Source organism: Balaenoptera acutorostrata, chromosome 8, assembly GCF_949987535.1.
Source record: "Balaenoptera acutorostrata chromosome 8, mBalAcu1.1, whole genome shotgun sequence".
Taxonomy (NCBI): Eukaryota; Metazoa; Chordata; class Mammalia; order Artiodactyla; family Balaenopteridae; genus Balaenoptera; species Balaenoptera acutorostrata.
This window is the reverse complement of record NC_080071.1, coordinates 72,509,341-72,530,974: the sequence shown is the minus strand read 5'-3', so window position 1 is coordinate 72,530,974 and position 21,634 is coordinate 72,509,341. Positions and strand designations below refer to the sequence as shown.

General features: G+C 37.1%; 1 protein-coding gene across 1 annotated transcript in view; it reads left to right on the top strand.

Annotated features, from left to right (window-relative positions):
• ABCA12 (ATP binding cassette subfamily A member 12) overlaps positions 1-21,634 on the top strand; it is a 192,708-nt gene that overhangs the window by 68,317 nt on the left and 102,757 nt on the right. Inside the window, exons 4-7 of the mRNA XM_007187873.2 lie at positions 3,622-3,713; positions 5,732-5,847; positions 8,801-8,977; positions 10,698-10,876. Of these exons, the coding sequence (XP_007187935.2) occupies positions 3,622-3,713; positions 5,732-5,847; positions 8,801-8,977; positions 10,698-10,876 (564 nt within the window). The remainder of the gene's footprint in view (positions 1-3,621; positions 3,714-5,731; positions 5,848-8,800; positions 8,978-10,697; positions 10,877-21,634) is intronic.

Below are 21,634 nucleotides of genomic sequence, written 5' to 3'. Positions count from 1 at the left end.
GTGGTTGAGAATCTGCCTGCCAATGCAGGGGGCACAGGTTCGAGCCCTGGTCTGGGAGGATCCCACATGCCGCGGAGCAACTGGGCCCATGAGCCACAGCTACTGAGCCTGCGCGACTGGAGCCTGTGCTCCGCAACGAGAGAGGCCGCGATAGTGAGAGGCCCGCGCACCGCAATGAAGGGTGGCCCCCACTTGCCACAACTAGAGAAAGCCCTCGCACAGAAACGAAGACCCAACACAGCCAAAAATAAATAAATAAATAAAATTTTAAAAAAACAAACAAAACATCATGTTGTACACATTAAATATATACATTTAAAAAAAAATGAAGAAAGGGTTACAAAATTCTGGGTAAGGTACTTTCCCTCTTCCCACCTCACTAGCCAGTGCTCGCAGGTTCCAGATTATGAATGAAAAGGGTGCATCCATTTGGTGTCCAGAGATCTTGAAGGTTCTAGTATTGTAAGATTATGTGGGGAGTATAGATACATAAGTATGGGGCTTCAGCTCCATACTGATGGTGAAGGCTGTGTCTTTGTACCATCTTCTTTGTGGGCACTGACAGTTAATATTGGTGAGTGCTTATGATGACAGGGCCCAGATAGGCACTTGTTAAGGACATCTCACATAGTACTCACAACAGCCTTGCAAGATAGGTATATCATTCCTGATTTCCAGATGAGGCTGAAATTTTTTAGGAAGACGCAGAGCTGGGTTTCAAAAGATATCTAACAACTCCGAAGTTCTTTCTTCTACACCCCAGCAACACTGTCTCTTTTTATTTAATCAGCCATCCAATCTTACGGTTCAGTACTGTGCTAGGTGTTTCGGATAAAAAGAGCATCATCATGGTGCCTGCTTGCAAAGATGTCACAGCCTAAAATGGAAGAGTGATGGGAATAGGTACACAAACAAACATAATACACTTAAAATTTATATAAAGTAAGTATGTACAAAGTGCTTAAATTATGTAAAATGATGGAAAAGATACTGGTTCTCATTCATCGCTCTAAGAAGCATAGAGTTCTCTGTAAGTATGGTCAAGCTAATTAGAAAGTTCAGAGATTACACTTAACTCAGTAAGACTGGCTACCTTCCTGTCCTCCTTTAGTAATTTAATAGAGAGTCAAAAGAACTAATTACCTTTGCTTGAGGGAGGTAAGCTGTATTTCAACTTAGAGCCTTAATTCATCTTTTTACCCACAATGCTTGCTGTTGTACATTTATTTTGTGGTTTCCATTTTAAGAGTTTACAGACAATAGTTACATTGAGCAGTGGCAGAGGACACATGCCATCACACTACACATTGTAAATGCAAAGCAAAACTGGGGAAAATTTGCAGGAAGATGACCAGCAAAGTACGTGTGATACCCCATGCTCTCTCCCTGACAAAAAGCCGTACCAGGACCACCTAAAAGGAGATGAACCACCTCCCCACTCCTGTAACGCGGGATTCGTAGGCAACCGTGTAATTGTGGGCACTTCCTGGTCAAGGACGGGTCCTGTTAGAAAAGAGGCCTCCAGAGTTCCTTGTCTGGAAGAGCCATTTTCTGTTGAGCCAGCAGCTTGCTGGGAGGGGGATGAACTTGTCTTTGGCATTGAAAGAATATTTGAAGGAATAGTTTTCGGGCTCTTATCTGAACGTGGGAAAATGGGCAAGGTTTCCCCTGTAGAGTTGATGCAGCTTTTGCTTCTCCAAGCTCACGCTTTCTTAATTTCCCATCACCTCTTTTTTGTTTCTCCTCCACTCCCATTTATTTTTCAGTCTCTGTTTTCTCTTGCTCCTTCTTTGTTCTTTTTCATGTTTGTCACCCTCCCTTTGGTTTTTGTTGCTGCCCCTATTCCTTAAAATTTTTATGAAGGCAGTTTTTCCCTTTATTTTCAAAATGTGTTGATATTCAGTAGTGTTTCTTACAGTATTTCAAGCTGAACTAAAAAAATGTCGAGAAATAGAAAAGTGAACCTGACTTTCTCAAACTTTCTAAAACTTCTCTTTGAGAGCAGAGAAAAGGTTCAAGTCAGTTCTTATTTTTATCTGAACAGTTTTCCCATCCAAATAGTCAGCATAAGGAATGTAAGAAGATTTAGGGGAATACAGTCATGGTCATGAATAATTCAAATATACATTAAGAATGCAGAACTTTTGGAGCAACCAGTACATTTTATAGAGAATATTGGAAGAACACTAGGGAATGAAAACAAATATCACCCCTTCTTATCATTTTTATTAAAAGGACACACTGGGAAAGAAAACAGATTTTTTTTTCCAGTTATAAATCATAAAGTATCCTGGAACCAGGACTCAGATCTTGTTTCTAAACAGGGAGGTCAAATCGAACCACAGTAGCAAGCAGAACTTCTTGCTTGTCCACTGTTATCTTTTTATATCCATTCTTACGTACCGTAAGTAAGCTTTTTATAAACAATCAGACAAAATGCAGATTATTCATTCCAGACATCTGGACTTACTTCACTCTTGAAATAGATATATTTATTTTAGACACTTACTTTAGGTATATCAAGTTTTCAAGAAAGTATGATTATTTCCATTTTAATAATAATAAACTAAACAGGGAGCGATGTTTTAAAAAGAGGGTTACTGAATTGTGGAGTGGTCCAATAATATTTTCTTCCAAAAGCTGGTGTGATCATGTTGTGCAGGGATTCCTGGCACCACATGCTATCATTACAGCCTTGATACATTCAGTACAATTAAAACCCTGAGTACATCATTATTTCTTTAACACCTGGTGCCACCTGTAATGACACCAACCACAGTGCCGAGCACAGACTAGATATTCAATAAATGTGTGTTCTTCTCCTTCTTCTTTGAATCTGTCTTGCAAGTATTCATCTTTGATAGTCTTCAAAATGCCATCTATAATTTAACATAGAAAACTTCTTTTTCTTTCGTGGTTGACAAGTAAGCAGACCTTGATTTCGGTCTCTGAAGCACCCTTTGACTACCATCTATTTGGGATCCACCATCTTTTTTTTTTATAAATTTATTTATTTATTTATTTATTTTTAGCTGTGTTGGGTCTTCGTTTCTGTGCGAGGGCTTTCTCCAGTTGCGGCAAGCGGGGGCCACTCTTCATCACGGTGCGCGGACCTCTCACTATGGCGGCCTCTCTTGTTGCGGAGCACAGGCTCCAGACGCGCAGGCTCAGTAGTTGTGGCTCACGGGCCTAGTCGCTCCGTGGCATGTGGGATCTTCCCAGACCAGGGCTCGAACCCGTGTCCCCTGCATTGGCAGGCAGATTCTCAACCACTGCGCCACCAGGGAAGCCCCCACCATCTTTTTAAAAGAAAAAATACATATCATAAATATTTTCAGTATTTAGCTCTAAAGTCCTTTTTTCTTCCTGTAATAGTGAAGTAAAAAATAAGTATTTTAAACCTAATCTAGGCCATTTTCTCTGACTAAAAATTTACCTTGTAGGAGCCCTTATATATTAATTGGTATATGGTTAGGTGAGTTTTGTCATTAAAATCCCAGAAAGTAGATTAAAAATTTGAAAGTCCTAGGAGAGCCCTAGCATCTACCACATAATACATTGCTGTAACTAACTGAAATTAATGTGAGTGAAGTTACAGAGTTCTTGCTTTTTCTTCTCTAGTGAAATTCTGAGAAAGTCATCCAACCTGGAGAAGGACAGCAATTTATCAGTCCAGAGCACTGAAGTTCCAGAAAAAAGGCACGCATCACTGGGTAAGCTATCCTCTTCTGCCCAGTTTAGAACAGGCCTTTTGGAACAACCAGTAAAGGTCTAATCTTTAAAAGTTATACTTTTAACTTTTCAAACAAAGATGGAATGCCTAGAATATCCCTAAGAGATCTAAATATTCCTTATGGTTGCCTGAGTGTGGTGGTGCAGTTCTGCAAAGGTCTTGAGAATAATTGGAAATTAAGTTCTTACTGAAATACTCTCCAGGAGCAAAACCCTAAATGGTACTAGTATAATGTTGAGAATTACACACTTTGCCAGAATTGACTAGGGACTCTTCGTTGCCTGCAATTAGATGACACTGGGATGGTTAGAATGCCCAGCAATAAAAAATGTTGGATAGAATCCAGAGATTTGTCCAAACTTTACATTTTACAGATGAGGAATATGAGGCCCAACAAGGTTAAGCACCCTCCCTGTCCCAGTCATCCAGCTGACCTGGTGCTAGAGCAACTGCCAGGATGGGACTTTTCTAGCTATAGTCTTCTTCCTCCCACTCTACCACTCAGCATCACGGTCATTCATCGTGCTTGTGTACTTCTTTCATTCACAGCTAGGCCAGTGGCCCTCAGACACTAATGTGCAGAATACCCACAGGCTGAGCTTCCTGAACCTTATGTCCAGGTGCTTCTGCTGCAGATGGTCTTGAGAGACACTCGTTAGAAGCCACAAGTTGAGAGTAAACTCTCAAAACAGCAAGACTATTTTATATTCATTAGCAAATATTTATTGGGTGCCTGCTATCATGTAGGCACTGTCTTAGGTACTGAAGATACATTAGTGAACAAAACAAAGATTCCTGTATGTCAGAATATGATTGGTGATCTGAGGAAAAAAAGGAGTACCTTTAAAAATGCCATGCGATATTTAAGAGTCTATGATATTAACATTCCAATACAAGTTGATGGACCAAATGAAAAAAGGTCCTTTGTTATTGTAGTAGGACTATGGTGGTGAATGGTTTTGAGGAGTTAACGTGCTGTTGTGAATGATCTCTGGGTGTTTGGCTGAGTAGGTTAAAGCACAGTAGAAATAAGATCATACTGTTGTGGTCCAGTAAGCTTTGCTTTGCTCAGTAGCCACAGATTATGTTTCTTAGCTTGGTCAGTCATCTCACAAATGTATTGCTTTGGTCTAGAGGAATCAGTTGGTAAATTCTTCAGCCCAGTGAGCATTTTAACAAAGCCTAGGCCCCACTGATGTTAGGTCGCTGTATCTTTGAATATTAAGATTCTTTGTTGTGAGGATAATAAAGTATTTCTGTGCACAGTTTATAAAAGTGAACACACTGGCTTAATGAACATCCATGCTATAGATCTGAACGTACTCTTCCAGCTGACGCTCCTGACCAGGAACACTCTGCCACATTATAAATAGTACTGGATGAGGCCGCTTTGGGAATTACTTAATTAGCATATACTGTAGTCTGGACTTATTGCTTCCTCCCATTTATTTGATCTGAAATCCATTCAAAAACCACTTTGGGGAGGAGAGAATTTATGATCCTAAGCAGATTTTAGCCTCCCAATTGAATAATTAAAAAAAGAAAAACCATTATCACCAGATGTGCATTGGCAGATCCTTTGAACAGATGTTGGGTATGATGGATCTGTGGAGCTAGTGGAGGCACCTCAGATCCTCTAGGCCTGCACAGAAATGATTCAGTTTATTAGGCAATAATATTGGTGATAAAGTTTAATGATATAAACTGGAATGAAAGCAAATGACATCCAAAAATGATTGGAAAAAAACCCAAAAGCAGACCAAAACCATCACAGTTTTATGTGAAAGGAAAAACTGATGGACTTGGCCATTTTGCCAGTATGAAACTTTCATGGAAGATGCATATTTGAGCATATTCTTGCTGTGGAGTATATGAGAGCATAAGTGATATTTATGGATTCTTATGTGAACCTGCCCGTGTGTGTGTGTGTGTGTGTGTGTGTGTGTGTGTGTGTGTGTGTGTGTATAGTATGCTAATCTCTTCTTTCTTTTACAACAGCCACAGTATTTCCTAGTCCAAGTTCTGATTTGGAAAGTAATGGAACAGATACTTTCAATGGTAGTCAAGTGCTTGCCTGGATCCTTAGTTTGGAAAAGGTAATTTCACTCAGTTTTGTATGGACTCATAAGAAAAAGCAGGTAAACAAATGCCTCTTAGATTAATAGAGGAATCTTCCAAATAGGAAGAGTATTCCCATTTGGAGTAATACCTCCAGGAGATTCTTTTCTTAGGAGCTCTTTGATAAAAAGCTTAATTTTGAGGCATTCTAAATTCCTTAAGTTCTTGGATATTTATTTACTTCCCTGTTAAGTCCCTTAAATGAACTTAAGATTTTCATTTAGTAAAAAATAGGGTGGCATTACATGTGATCTTTTAATTTCCTGAAGCAGGAAAGAAACTGCTGTATGAAAGCAGATGAAGCTTTAACACCCATCAGACTTGCTGCCTTATCTATACTAATAATGCTTTTGGAAAAATTAGAGCTATAAAAAATATCTCCCCAAAGTAATAAAATCCCTTTCCTTAGCGTGGTTTAAAGCACTTACCTCTGGATTTCCGTCTGTTTACCAGTCTTCCACTTTAAGATTCCAGATTGCAAGATGATAAACATCATTTCTATCAGAGGTGTAAACTGACAACCTATGGGCTATATGTGTATGTGTGCACATATACAAGGACTTTGAGAAATTGAATTTGAATGCCTTTAGGCAGAAGAGATACTCTTCTGTCAGCTGCAATCCCCACTTTTCCTTATTGTCTTTTATCCAACCAGATTCATACTTTTTTTTTTTTTATAATTTAAGCCATAGGTATTCTTTTTTCTTTTTTCTTTTTTATTTTTTTAATTTATGGCTGTGTTGGGTCTTCGTTTCTGTGCGAGAGCTTTCTCTAGTTGTGGCAAACGGGGGCCACTCTTCATCACGGTGCGCAGGCCTCTCACTATCGCGGCCTCTCTTGTTGCGGAGCACAGGCTCCAGACGCGCAGGCTCAGTAATTGTGGCTCACGGGCCCAGCCGCTCCGTGGCATGTGGGATCTTCCCAGACCAGGGCTCGAACCCATGTCCCGTGCATTGGCAGGCAGACTCTCAACCACTGCGCCACCAGGGAAGCCCCCAGATTCATACGTTTAAGTTATTTGGCTGGCCCATGAGTCCTGCTTTACGTGCTCTTCAAAAATTAAGAGGAGATCATTTTTAATATTTTGCCATGGAAAGACTACTTCTCTCTCTCTCTCTCTCTCTCACTATCTATCACACACACACATAAGAATTTTTAATAATATATCCATGTCTTATGTAGTAGACGTTTCTTCCATCTGAAACATAGGGACATAACTCTGGTCTTTATTCATATTCCTGTGACCATAACCACTGCTGCTTGATATGTGTCTATTAGTTCCCCTTGAATTAACATTCTGTATACCTGAGGCATCTTGATAAACTTGTTTATGTCAGTAAGCCAAAGAACAACACAAAAATGTATGTCAGGAAAAAGCACCATAGCTATCAAGGCAATTCTGCCAGTGCTGGTTGAAATATAAGACTTCCAGAGTCAGTCCAGTCTAGATTTGGAAAGTCTAGTTTATATAATAGTTGAGGTACCTAAAGCACCCTGTGTAGCTGAGGAAGCCCCGCCATGTGCCCACGTAATTCCAGTATAAAGCCTCTACAAATCATGCTAGGGTGCAAACTAGGGAAAGTTATTTTATTCCATTCTATTTCTTCTATATTGGTTCCTAGAAGCAAACAGCCTTGCATTGTATCAGTTAAATTCTTTAATAGCTAGAATAGCAGTGCTAGTCTCAAAAATACGACTTTATTGTATTGAAACTCCCAGGTTCTCTTTCTCACACGGAATAAAATTTCAGAATTTTGTGAGGCAGCACAGAGTCATGTATCCGATGGAGATAAGTCAAAAATGAATTTTCTATGTATAGATACATATTTTCAGAGTAGTTGGAGCAGAAAAGGGATGTAAAAATTAGGATCACATATTGATGCCTCTGTCAGCAATCTCTCTGATTCCTTTTTCGTTCTGTGTACTGCTTTCTGCAACCCTTGCAAGAATAAGTAGAGAAATCATTTTGGGGTGAGTTTATATGTAATGTTAAGAAAGAGATGTGGATGAATGACTAGAAGACCTGGCATTTAGAGTATCTCCTGGAATAAGTGGAGCCTGTCTTGTTTCATTACATTTAGAAGTTGAATCACTGGAAGGTAGAGTGTAGATTTTGTGATATAAAGGGAGGATGAAGTTAGCTAGCCCTCACCTCACAGGTTATAATAATTAATTATTTGGAAGGATGCATTAAATATTGCAACTAACTGTAATTGGCTCTATAAATATCTAAACAACTTAATGGTGAATGTGATCAATATTATAGCTGAAAATAGTGCTGCATCTGTTAACTGGTCTGTACTGTGAAATATATGGGGGACTTCCATTATAAAAATGCTTTCCAATTATTGCCTTTGATAATTATATGCTTGTATGTATTTTCATATATGTGTTTTCTTTTTTCTTTATATGCATAATTCTTAAATGAAATAATTGCTTTGCAAACGAAACACAATCCATGTTTTTCCACTTCTCTAAACAAACACTGTTGGTCTTGAGACTAGACTCTGAAGCTCTTCCTTTTTGGAAGTCTTCCAAAGATCCTGGCCAGTTTCCCATGAAGTGTCACAAATTATCAGGACACCTAAGTCTCTGCTGTTAAATGTCCAGGAAAAGCTTAAGATTTTTAAGCCTGAAGATTTTTGTGAGGCAAGATCTAGTACATTTAGGTTGTCTAGTCAGAGACAGGAAATGTGTTCAGTTAAAAAAATCATATGCAAATCTTGTAAATCATAAAGGTGACAGGAGTTACCACATTCACACATTCTCCCAGTGACTTTTCATGGGTAAACCCAATGTATTTTAGTGTTAACTTAATAGTTGCTATAATGCAGGACCTTAAAATGGCTATTATGTAGACAGGTCAGTTTCCTTGAAGACTAGGACACGTTAATATCTATATTTACTAACATTATTATACCACTCTTCTCACACACATTGCTTTTACAGCAAAATTCGACTTCAGAAGATATACGAAGAGAACTGTGTGAGAGCTATCCAAGATATACTGCTGATTATGCCTTCTCTTGGACCACTCTAGGGAAAAATGTTTTTAACATATTTTGCCTGTCCAACATGACCCTTTTAGAGTCTTCTCTCCAAGAACTAACAAACCAGTTCTCTCAGGTGAGTGTAAATATTTTAACGTGATCAAGATCTCATAAACAATAGAAGGAAGTGTATTGTTTCCATTCTCGTATACACAAAGTGACTCAAAATGAATCAAAGAGCAAATGCATAGCCCACATGGACTAGGAAATGCTGACTGAAATGTTGGCTCACCTTTGGCATGAATTCCTCGCACAGAGATTCACATACAATGTCTAATTCTAAGTAATATGTCTATTTGCTATTTAAATGTGCAGGATTGAAATTATGTTAATTTTGAACCAAAAATATTGCATTATGGTTAACGTGAAGACATCTTTGTAGATGAAATTTGACTTTGCCCTATGGTGAATGAAGATTGACTGTTTTCTCTGAGATATTTTATTTAAGTGAGATTACTCAGGATACAATGTAAGTTTAATAATTAAACTATCAGAGCCTTATAACTCTCAGAAGTTAGAATAATGGATAATCTTTAAAATGTTTCTTCTAAGGTCAAACCCAATTTACAAATTTGATTTTTTTATGAAATAATATAATCCCTCTTTCCCAAATATTATATATTAAAACCAAGAACTTTATAATGTGGAGTGCTAATGACTATTTTTATATGCTAGTCTTAAATTAAGATGTGAAAGTAAGACACTGATAATTTTCTTTTAATGAAACTCCACATACAATGAAAGTTCACAAAAATATTCAGAATTCTCTCAAAATTTTATAAACAGGAATAAATGAAACATGTCCACATCTAACATTTTTCCCCTTGATTCTCTGAATTTTATTGTAAGTGCAGAATACTTAAATTACTCTTCAGTAATCTGAGTTTTCCAAATGAACTAGATTAGAGACACTGTTATAATAACCCCAATCCAATGTAGAGCACTTAAAATTCTATCTCAGCAAACTCAGCCGTCACATAGAATGTGTGGTTAAGAATATGTTGTTCAAAATCACATTTTCAGCGTGAAAGGCCTTGAATTAAGACAGAACAAAAGCCTGACTTTACTAGTATGAATGAGCTTATTAAGAAGATTGTTTTGAGTGGGAATATAATGAAGGTATTAGTTGGGTCCTGTGATTCAGAGCAAAAGTACAGGTCATGGTTTTCATTTATTTGTTTGCTTATAGTACAAGATATGATTATTACATAGGATATTCACTCTAAATCATTATTATAACTGAAGTTCCTTGTATTCCAGCAGAACTTTGGAAATATTTTATTTTGTTAAGTATGTATAATTGTAATAGTAGACATTTTCATATGTTTGTATGTATACATATTCACGCACATATAATATAAAATATATAAATTTTAAGGGTTTTCTATGCAAATAATAAATAATATAAGGTCTACTAATGGATATAGAGAAGATACGTCTGCAGATCCTAAACCAGATCCTAAAGAAAAAGAAAAATATTACTCTGAAGCTAATTTTATTTTAAGAAATTAATTTTAATTTCCCAAACACAATTTAAAATATTTTGTATAAACAGCTTTGTTAACCAGACATTAAATATGCCAATTTCTGGAACTATAGGAAAGAATCTAATTATGTGTAAGAACATTTGAAATGGTTATAGTTTTTCCAAGTAAAAGATGACTTCAAACTGAATGAAAATCTGAAAGAATTACTTATGTGAAAATCTAAACTTTTAATGTTTTCAAAGGCAGTTAGCCATGTGGTTACAGATGTTGAAGTCTCATTTCACCCTGTTGGTGGTTTTATTTTTTAAGCTATCAAGTGATCCCAATAACCAGAAGACAGTGTTTCAGGAAATGGTCAAAGTGCTGTCGTTTTTCTCACAAGTGCAAGAGCAGACAGCTGTGTGGCAGCTTCTCTCCAGTTTTCCTAATGTGTTCCAGAATGACACGACACTAAGCAATCTATTTGATGTTCTTCGAAGTGCAAACAGGTAAGAAAAAGTAAGAATTAAGGGGAATGTTACTGTTCATAAAGAAGTCTTTCTTTTTTTTTTTTAAATATTACCTTTAGGATCACTGGTAGGTAGGTAATTTAAACACAGCAAATAATCCTTCAGTACCTTATTGCAGATTTTGGCAACGAAACTAAGTGTATTAGTTAAGCAAAGGAGAAACACACATTGTGGTCATCAGGATTATTGACAGGTTTATGGGGAAACAAGGGGGAACGCTAATCATAACATCTATGGTGTCAGTTGGTATCCCAGAACTTCTGAGAAAGATGGTAGAGCAGGACCAATGGTAGATTGGAACCTTGGCTCAGGCTCACTCAGGGACAACCAGGGCTCTGTGCATCTAGTATTTTAACTGTTCAAGAAGAAAATATTTCATTGGGTTTTGGTTGGTACTACACAGTAAAAAACAACCCCACTGGCTAGAGTTTACACCAAGCCACCCCAAGGGGGTTGGCCTCCCTCACGTGCAGCCAGCTTAAGCCTGCATATTGGGTTGGCTTTATTTGACACATATGACACAAAGATTTGAAAAATTTTGCAGAAGAAACCCTTTTAAAGCCTGCGTTCCTCATAAAAGAGATCTGAGCATGGCCAGCATTCAGAGTTCGATGGACACATACTTAGGTTTTGGCTGTCCTGTCTAGCAATTTGGAAATGTGCGTTACACAAAACAACAACAACTACATTAACAACGAGCAATTACTGAGTGCCTGTTACATGCCAGACACTTTACTGGACCCTTTATATGTATCACATTGAAACTTACAACAGAACTATTATTTATTTTATAAGTGAGATAACAGAAGGTTATAAAAATTAAATATTTGATGATCATGCAGCTAGGAGGGTTTGAACCTGGGTTTTTTAACTCCAGAACCCAGACTGCCTCTCTAATATGTCACTAAGAGCACAGTGGATTCCATCGCTAATCTCTGAAGCACCAGAAGAGATTTCTCATCTTCTCTGGTAAGCTTCCAAGAGTTTATATTTGTTCAAAGACCTTATAATAAGCCCTCATGTTGTTGCATTAATTTCATTTGATTCTCACAACAGTGCTTTGAGATTGAGACTACAGATATCCCCATTTTATAAAAGAGGAAACACACCCTCATGGAGGTCAAATGACTTCCTCAAGGTTCTACAACTAGTAAGTGGTAAAGCTAGGACCTGAACTCAAGGAATCGGAACCCAAGTCCTGTGCCCTTTCCACAATAACATGTCATAACTAAGCTATTAGAAGAAGCAAGATATTAGGAAATTTGACTTGGTCCTCATTTTGGCTCTTAGGGAAATTTTCACTGACCCAGAATTTTTTGACACGCGATTCTTTCCCTCCTTTGTATATTCTGTTTTAGAAAACAAACAGGTAAATCAAAAGAGAAAGGGGATTGTCTGAATTGTATAATGTAGCAATGAAAAGAGTCAAGATACTATTCAGACCACAGTAAGATATCACTAACACTCACTAGAATGGGTAAAATTTTAAAAGATGGACAACCCCAGTCAGCGGCAAGAATGTAGAGCAGGGGGCTTCCCTGGTGGCACAGTGGTTAAGAATCCGCCTGCCAATGCAGGGGACACGGGTTCGAGCCCTGGTCCGGGAAGATCCCACATGCCATGGAGCAGCTAAGCCTGTGCACCACAACTACTGAGCCTGTGCGCTGGAACCCACGAGCCACAACTACTGAGCCCATGTGCCACAACTCCTGAATCCCACGTGCCTAGAGCCCATGCTCCGCAACAAGAGAAGCCACCACAATGAGAATCCCACGTACCGCAATGAAAAGTAGCCCCTGCTCGCCGGAACTAGAGAAAGCCCGCGCGCAGCAACGAAGACCCAATGCAGCCAAAAATTAATTAATTAATTTTTAAAAAACGTAGAGCAAATAGAACTTTCATACATTGCAAGTTAGAGTGTAAAATGATACAACCATTTCAGAAAACAGTGTGACAGGTTCTAATGAAGTTAAAAATAGCTCCATATGATATAGCAGTCTACCCCTGGATATTTACCCGAGCAAATGAAAACATATGCTCACATGAAGACTTGTATGCTAATGTTTATAGCAGATTTATTCATAATAGCTAAAAATTAAGGGAAAAACAAATATCCATAAACAGAATGGATGAAAAAATTAGTGGTTTACTCATACATTAGAATTCTACTCAGTAAGAAAAATAAACAGATTGCTGAATCACACCACAACATAGATAAATCTCATGAATATTATGCTGGCAAAAAAACCCAGACCAAAAAACAAAAAAGGAACACATACTAGATGTGTAGATATTATGTTATTGACAAAATTAATGTATAGTGTTAGAAATCATATCAGTGGATCTTGGGAGAACTGTTGGAAGCATGGCAAAACTTTTTTCGGGTGATCCAAATATATCTTAATTAGCATGGTAGTTAAATGAGTGTATATATTTGTCAAAACTCATTGAACTGTAACTTCAAATAGGTGCATCATATTTTATGTGAATTATACCTCAATGAAATTTCATTATTAAACAACAAATAAAAACCAAAAATGCCACAAAATAATACTCACTGGAAGGTGGAAGATCCAAAAAATACTCTTGGGTCAAAAATAAATAAATTAATTAAAAATACATCAGACATTATTTTGGTAGAGTAAATTACATAAGGACGTTGCACGGTGACTATTTTATTTTATTTTATTTTTTTTTATTTTTTATTTTTTTAATTTATTTATTTATTTTTTTTTTCCACACACACACACTGTATTTTATTTTTACAAGAGATAGATAGACTGACACCAAGCATTGTACATGGATGACCACAACAAAAGCAACAATGATTGCAATTACCAAGCATGAAACACACTTATACTATGTCATAATATTGACATTCAGTCCAGTAATCCTCCACTGTAACAGCTCCTTTACTTTGCAGTGAAAATTGATTTGTATATTCTTTTCCTCTGAGTCCTTGTGGGATTTTTTTTTTTTAATTCAGACAGAAAGTCACAAAAATTATACTCATCCTCATCAGTTCACTCAGTCCCATGTAATTAATTTCTTTTTTTTCATCTTGATCTTTTGTTAGCACTTTTATGAGTTCATCAGTTTTTCATTAGAGTTCTGAAAATGCTTATTCATTCAGTTCAGCAGTACAGTCAGTTACCAGAAACCTGTACTTGTCAGAGTCTTTTCCATGAATTTCTTGAAGATGAAACTCTTTTATAGGAACATATTTGCAAAATCATCAGAGTACACCCAGAACTGTCTGTAAATGACAAAAGACTTAAAAATGACCATGGTTAAAGATTTGATGAAAGTTCATAATAATGCAGTTGACAAGAAAATTAGTTATTTCTGAGATATACATTTTAAAGTAATAACTAGGATTATTACTTATAACATTATACCAGAACATATAAGATTTTTAGACGTTTCCTGTAATGTCTGAAACATTTATATTAACATATTTCCATACATATTTCCATACAAATACAAATATAAGATTTTTAGAAATTTCATGTAATGTCTGAAACATTTATATTAACATATTTCCATACATATTTCCATACAAATACAAATATAAGATTTTTAGAAATTTCATGTAATGTCTGAAACATTTATATTAACATATTTCCATACATATTTCCATACAAATACAAATATAAGATTTTTAGAAATTTCATGTAATGTCTGAAACATTTATATTAACATATTTCCATACAAATAACCCAATGAAAGTTTAGTATTAGTTGTTTTGTTTGTTTTTTTATACTGCAGGTTCTTATTAGGCATCAGTTTTATACACATCAGTGTATACATGTCAATCCCAATCGCCCAATTCAGCACACCACCATCCCCACCTCATCGCAGTTTTCCCCCCTTGGTGTCCATATGTCCATTCTCTACATCTGTGTCTCAACTTCTGCCCTGCAAACTGGCTCATCTGTACCATTTTTCTACGTTCCACATACATGCATTAACATACGATATTTGTTTTTCTCTTTCTGACTTACTTCACTCTGTATGACAGTCTCTAGATCCATCCACTTCTCAACAAATGACTCAATTTCGTTCCTTTTTATGGCTGAATAATATTCCATCGTATATATGTACCACAACTTCTTTATCCATTCGTCTGTTGATGGGCATTTAGGTTGCTTCCATGACCTGGCTATTGTAAATAGTGCTGCAATGAACATTCGGGTGCACGTGTCTTTTTGAATTACGGTTTTCTCTGGGTATATGCCCAGTAGTGGGATTGCTGGGTCATATGGTAATTCTATTTTTAGTTTTTTAAGGAACCTCCATATTGTTCTCCATAGTGGCTGTATCAATTTACATTCCCACCAACAGTGCAAGAGGGTTCCCTTTTCTCCACACCCTCTCCAGCATTTGTTGTTTGTAGATTTTCTGATGATGCCCATTCTAACAGGAGTGAGGTGATACCTCATTGTAGTTTTGATTTGCATTTCTCTAATAATTAGTGATGTTGAGCATCTTTTCATGTGCTTCGTGGCCGTCTGTATGTCTTCTTTGGAGAAATGTCTATTTAGGTCTTCTGCCCATTTTTGGATTGGGGTGTTTGTTTCTTTGATATTGAGCTGAATGAGCTGTTTATATATTTTGGAGATTAATCCTTTGTCTGTTGATTCATTTGCAAATATTTTCTCCCATTCTGAGGGTTGTCTTTTCGTCTTGTTTATGGTTTCCTTTGCTGTGCAAAAGCTTTGAAGTTTCATTAGGTCCCACTTGTTTATTTTTGTTTTTATTTCCATTACTCTAGGAGGTGGATCGAAAAAGATCTTGCTGTGATTTATGTCAAAGAGTGTTCTTCCTATGTTTTCCTCTAAGAGTTTTATAGTGTCTAGTCTTATATTTAGGTCTCTAATCCATTTTGAGTTTATTTTTGTGTATGGTGTTAGGGAGTATTCTAATTTCATTCTTTTACATGTGGCTGTCCAGTTTTCCCAGCACCACTTATTGAAGAGACTGTCTTTTCTCCATTGTATATCTTTGCCTCCTTTGTCATAGATTAGTTGACCATAGGTGCGTGGGTTAATCTCTGGGCTTTCTATCTTGTTCCATTGATCTATGTTTCTGTTTTTGTGCCAGTACCATATTGTCTTGATTACTGTAGTTTTGTAGTATAGTCTGAAGTCAGGGAGTCTGATTCCTCCAGCTCCATTTTTTTGCCTCAAGACTGCTTTGGCTATTCGGGGTCTTTTGTGTCTCCATACAAATTTTAAGATGATTTGTTCTAGCTCCGTAAAAAATGCCATTGGTAATTTGATAGGGATTGCATTGAATCTGTAGAGTGCTTTGGGTAGTATACTCATTTTCACAATGTTGATTCTTCCAATCCAAGAACATGGTATATCTCTCCATCTGTTGGTATCATCTTTAATTTCTTTCATCAGTGTCTTATAGTTTTCTGCATACAGGTCTTTTGTCTCCCTAGGTAGGTTTATTCCTAGGTATTTTATTCTTTTTGTTGCAATGGTAAATGGGAGTGTTTCCATAATTTCTCTTTCAGATTTTTCATCATTAGTGTATAGGAATGCAAGAGATTTCTGTGCATTAATTTTGTAACCTGCAACTTTACCATATTCATTAATTAGCTCTAGCAGTTTTCTGGTGGCAGTTTTAGGATTCTCTATGTATAGTATCATGTCATCCGCAAACAGTGACAGTTTTACTTCTTCTTTTCCAATTTGTATTCCTTTTATTTCTTTTTCTTCTCTGATTGCCGTGGCTAGGACTTCCAGAACTATGTTGAATAATAGTGGTGAGAGTGGACATCCTTGTCTCGTTCCTGATCTTAGAGGAAATGCTTTCAGTTTTTCACCATTGAGAATGATGTTTGCTGTGGGTTTGTCATATATGGCCTTTATTATGTTGAGGTAGGTTCCCTCTATGCCCACTTTCTGGAGAGTTTTTATCAGAAATGGGTGTTGAATTTTGTCAAAAGCTTTTTCTGCATCTATTGAGATGATCATATGGTTTTTATTCTTCAATTTGTTAATATGGTGTATCACATTGATTGATTTTCGTATATTGAAGAATCCTTGCATCCCTGGGATAAATCCCACTTGATTGTGGTGTATGATCCTTTTAATGTGTTGTTGGATTCTGTTTGCTAGTATTTTGTTGAGGATTTTTGCATCTATATTCATCAGTGATATTGGTCTGTAATTTTCTTTTTTTGTAGTGTCTTTGTCTGGTTTTGGTATCAGGGTGATGGTGGCCTCATAGAATGAGTTTGGGAGAGTTCCTTCCTCTGCAATTTTTTGGAAGAGTTTGAGAAGGATGGGTGTTAGCTCTTCTCTAAATGTTTGATAGAATTCACCTGTGAAGCCATCTGGTCCTGGACTTTTGTTTGTTGGAAGATTTTTAATCACAGTTTCAATTTCATTACTTGTGATTGGTCTGTTGATATTTTCTGTTTCTTCCTGATTCAGTCTTGGAAGGTTATACCTTTCTAAGAATTTGTCCATTTCTTCCAGGTTGTCCATTTTATTGGCATAAAGTTGCTTGTAGTAGTCTCTTAGGATGTTTTGTATTTCTGCGGTGTCTGTTGTAACTTCTCCTTTTTCATTTCTGATTTTATTGATTTGAGTCCTCTCCCTCTTTTTCTTGATGAGTCTGGCTAATGGCTTATCAATTTTGTTTATCTTCTCAAAGAACCAACTTTTAGTTTTATTGATCTTTGCTATTGTTTTCTTTGTTTCTATTTCATTTATTTCTGCTCTGATCTTTATGATTTCTTTCCTTCTGCTAACTTTGGGTTTTGTTTGTTCTTCTTTCTCTAGTTTCTTTAGGTGTAAAGTTAGATTGTTTACTTGAGATTTTTCTTGTTTCTTTAGGTAGGCTTGTATAGCTATAAACTTCCCTCTTAGAACCGCTTTTGCTGCATCCCATAGGTTTTGGGTCGTCGTGTTTTCATTGTCATTTGTCTCTAGGTATTTTTTTATTTCCTGTTTGATTTCTTCAGTGATCTCTTGGTTATTTAGTAACGTATTGTTTAGCCTCCATGTGTTTGTCTTTTTTACGTTTTTTTCCCTGTAATTCATTTCTAATCTCATAGCGTTGTGGTCAGAAAAGATGCTTGATATGATTTCAATTTTCTTAAATTTACTGAGGCTTGATTTGTGACCCAAGATGTGATCTATCCTGGAGAATGTTCCGTGTGCACTTGAGAAGAACGTGTAATCTGCCGTTTTTGGATGGAATGTCCTATATATATCAATTAAATCTATCTGGTCTATTGTGTCATTTAAAGCTTCTGTTTCCTTATTTATTTTCATTTTGGATGATCTGTCCATTGGTGTAAGTGAGGTGTTAAAGTCCCCCACTATTATTGTGTTACTGTCGATTTCCTCTTTTATAGCTGTTAGCAGTTGCCTTATGTATTGAGGTGCTCCTATGTTGGGTGCATATATATTTATAATTGTTATATCTTCTTCTTGGATTGATCCCTGGATCATTATGTAGTGTCCTTCCTTGTCTCTTGTAACATTCTTTATTTTAAAGTCTATTTTATCTGATATGAGTATAGCTACTCCAGCTTTCTTTTGATTTCCATTTGCATGGAATATCTTTTTCCATCCCCTCACTTTCAGTCTGTATGTGTCCCTAGGTCTGAAGTGGGTCTCTTGTAGACAGCATATATATGGGTCTTGTTTTTGTATCCATTCAGCCAGTCTATGTCTTTTGGTTGGGGCATTTAATCCATTCACGTTTAAGGTAATTATCGATATGTATGTTCCTATGACCATTTTCTTAATTGTTTTGGGTTTGTTTTTGTAGGTCCTTTTCTTCTCTTGTGTTTCCCACTTAGAGAAGTTCCTTTAGCATTTGTTGTAGAGCTGGTTTGGTGGTGCTGAATTCTCTTAGCTTTTGCTTGTCTGTAAAGCTTTTGATTTCTCCATCAAATCTAAATGAGATCCTTGCTGGGTAGAGTAATCTTGGTTGTAGGTTCTTCCCTTTCATCACTTTAAGTATTTCATGCCACTCCCTTCTGGCTTGCAGAGTTTCTGCTGAGAAATCAGCTGTTAACCTTATGGGGGTTCCCTTGTATGTTATTTGTCGTTTTTCCCTTGCTGCTTTCAATAATTTTTCTTTGTCTTTAATTTTTGCCACTTTGATTACTATGTGTCTCGGCGTGTTTCTCCTTGGGTTTATTCTGTATGGGACTCTCTGCGCTTCCTGGACTTGGGTGGCTATTTCCTTTCCCATGTTAGGGAAGTTTTCGATTATAATCTCTTCAAATATTTTCTCTGGTCCTTTCTCTCTCTCTTCTCCTTCTGGGACCCCTATAATGCGAATGTTGTTGCGTTTAATGTTGTCCCAGAGGTCTCTTAGGCTGTCTTCATTTCTTTTTATTCTTTTTTCTTTAGTCTGTTCCGCAGCAGTGAATTCCACCATTCTATCTTCCAGGTCACTTATCCGTTCTTCTGCCTCAGTTATTCTGCTATTGATTCCTTCCAGTGTAGTTTTCATTTCAGTTATTGTATTGTTCATCTCTGTTTGTTTGTTCTTTAATTCTTCTAGGTCTTTGTTAATCATTTCTTGCATCTTCTCAATCTTTGCCTCCATTCTTATTCCGAGGTCCTGGATCATCTTCACTATCATTATTCTGAATTCTTTTTCTGGAAGGTTGCCTATCTCCACTTCATTTAGTTGTTTTTCTGGGGTTTTTTCTTGTTCCTTCATCTGGTACATAGCCCTCTGCCTTTTCATCTTCTCTGTCTTTCTGTAACTGTGGTTTTTGGTCCACAGGCTGCAGGATTGTAGTTTTTCTTGCTTCTGTTGTCTGCCCTCTGGTGGTTGAGGCTATCTAAGAGGCTTGATGGGAGGCTCTGGTGGTGGGTAGAGCTGACTGTTGCTGTGGCGGTCAGAGCTCAGTAAAACCTTAATCCACTTGACTGTTGATGGGTGGGGCTGGGTTCCCTCCCTGTTGCTGTGGCGATCAGAGCCCAGTAAAACCTTAATCCACTTGACTGTTGATGGGTGGGGCTGGGTTCCCTCCCTGTTGCTGTGGCGATCAGAGCCCAGTAAAACCTTAATCCACTTGACTGTTGATGGGTGGGGCTGGGTTCCCTCCCTGTTGGTTGTTTTGCCTGAGGCAACCCAACACTGGAGCCTACCTGTGCTCTTTGGTGGGGTTAATGGCAGACTCTGGGAGGGCTCACGCCAAGGAGAACTTCCCAGGACCTCTGCTGCCAGTGTCCTTATCCCCACGGTGAAACAGAGCCACCACTCGCCTCTGCAGGAGACCCCCCAACACCAGCAGGTACGTCTGGTTCAGTCTCCCCCAGGGTCACTGCTCCTTCCCCTGGGTCCCGATGCACACATTACTTTGTGTGTGCCCTCCAAGAGTGGGGTCTCTGTTTCCCCCAGTCCTGTCACAGTCCTGCAATCAATTCCCACTAGACTTCAAAGTCTGATTCTCTAGGAATTCCTCCTCCCTTTGCCGGACCCCCAGGTTGGGAAGCCTGAGGTGGGGCTCAGAACCTTCACTCCAGTGGGTGGACTTCTGTGGTATAAGTGTTCGCCAGTCTGTGAGTCACCCACCCAGCAGTTATGGGATTTGATTTTACTCTGATTGCGCCCCTCCTACCGTCTCACTGTGGCTTCTCCTCTGTCCTTGGACGTGGGGTGTCCTCCTTGGTAAAGTCCAGGGTCTTCCTGTCAATGATTGTCCAGCAGCCAGTTGTGATTCTGGTGCTCTCGCAAGAGGGAGTGAGAGCACGTCCTTCTACTCCGCCATCTTGGTTAATCTCCTCACGGTGACTATTTTAATTCTCTTCAAATTTAAAATAAAATTACTGCATTATGCAATAGGGTATATTCTCAGGTAATGTTTAGAATGTTGTAAACCAGTCTACATAATAATGAAAACAGCTTTTAAAAGAAATCGCTTCAAATTATTATAAAGCAAGTGACATTTGACTTTTATCTAACCTGAATAACTTTTTTTTAAAGTAGTTGACTTTTACTTATTTATTATTATTTAATTAACTAATTAATTAATTTAAATTTTTATTGCCAATTTATATACTTGTTTTTTCTAATATGATAGCTTCCTGCCACCTGTGAGATTTTTTAATTTAATAAATTCGACATGTTACATTTTGTAAATTTAAGGTGCACAGTGTATCACATGTGATTTTGAGCACTTGGTGTGCTATTATTACTAAGGAATTGAATTTTTAACTTTACCTTTAATTAATTTAAATTTTAAACACTGATACTTGATCCAGTTATTAGAAAAACTTTTAATAATGTTTGAAACAACATGGGTATGTGAATCTACTTTTCACTGATAATTGTAATGAAATCCAAATACAGATTAAGTACTTTCAATGAAAATTTAGCATCTGAGTTGAGATGCTTCCTAAGTGTAAAATATACAGTGAAATTTGAAGACAATACAATAAAAGACAAAATACTTTATTAATATATTTTATATTGATTAGGTGTTGAAATTATAACATTTTGGATGTATTGGTCAAATAAAATATATTATTAAATTAATTTCATCTGTTTCTTTTAACTTTTTTTAATGTGACTACTAGAAAATTAAATATGTGGCTTGCATTATATTTCTGTTGGAGAGCCCTTTATAAACCTTTTTTTAAAGTTAAATCTTCTTTACTATTATTATTAAACTAACAGTATCACTAAAATCTGTAAATTCTTCACAAATGACTGTATTTTATCATCAAATCATTGGTTTATCTTACT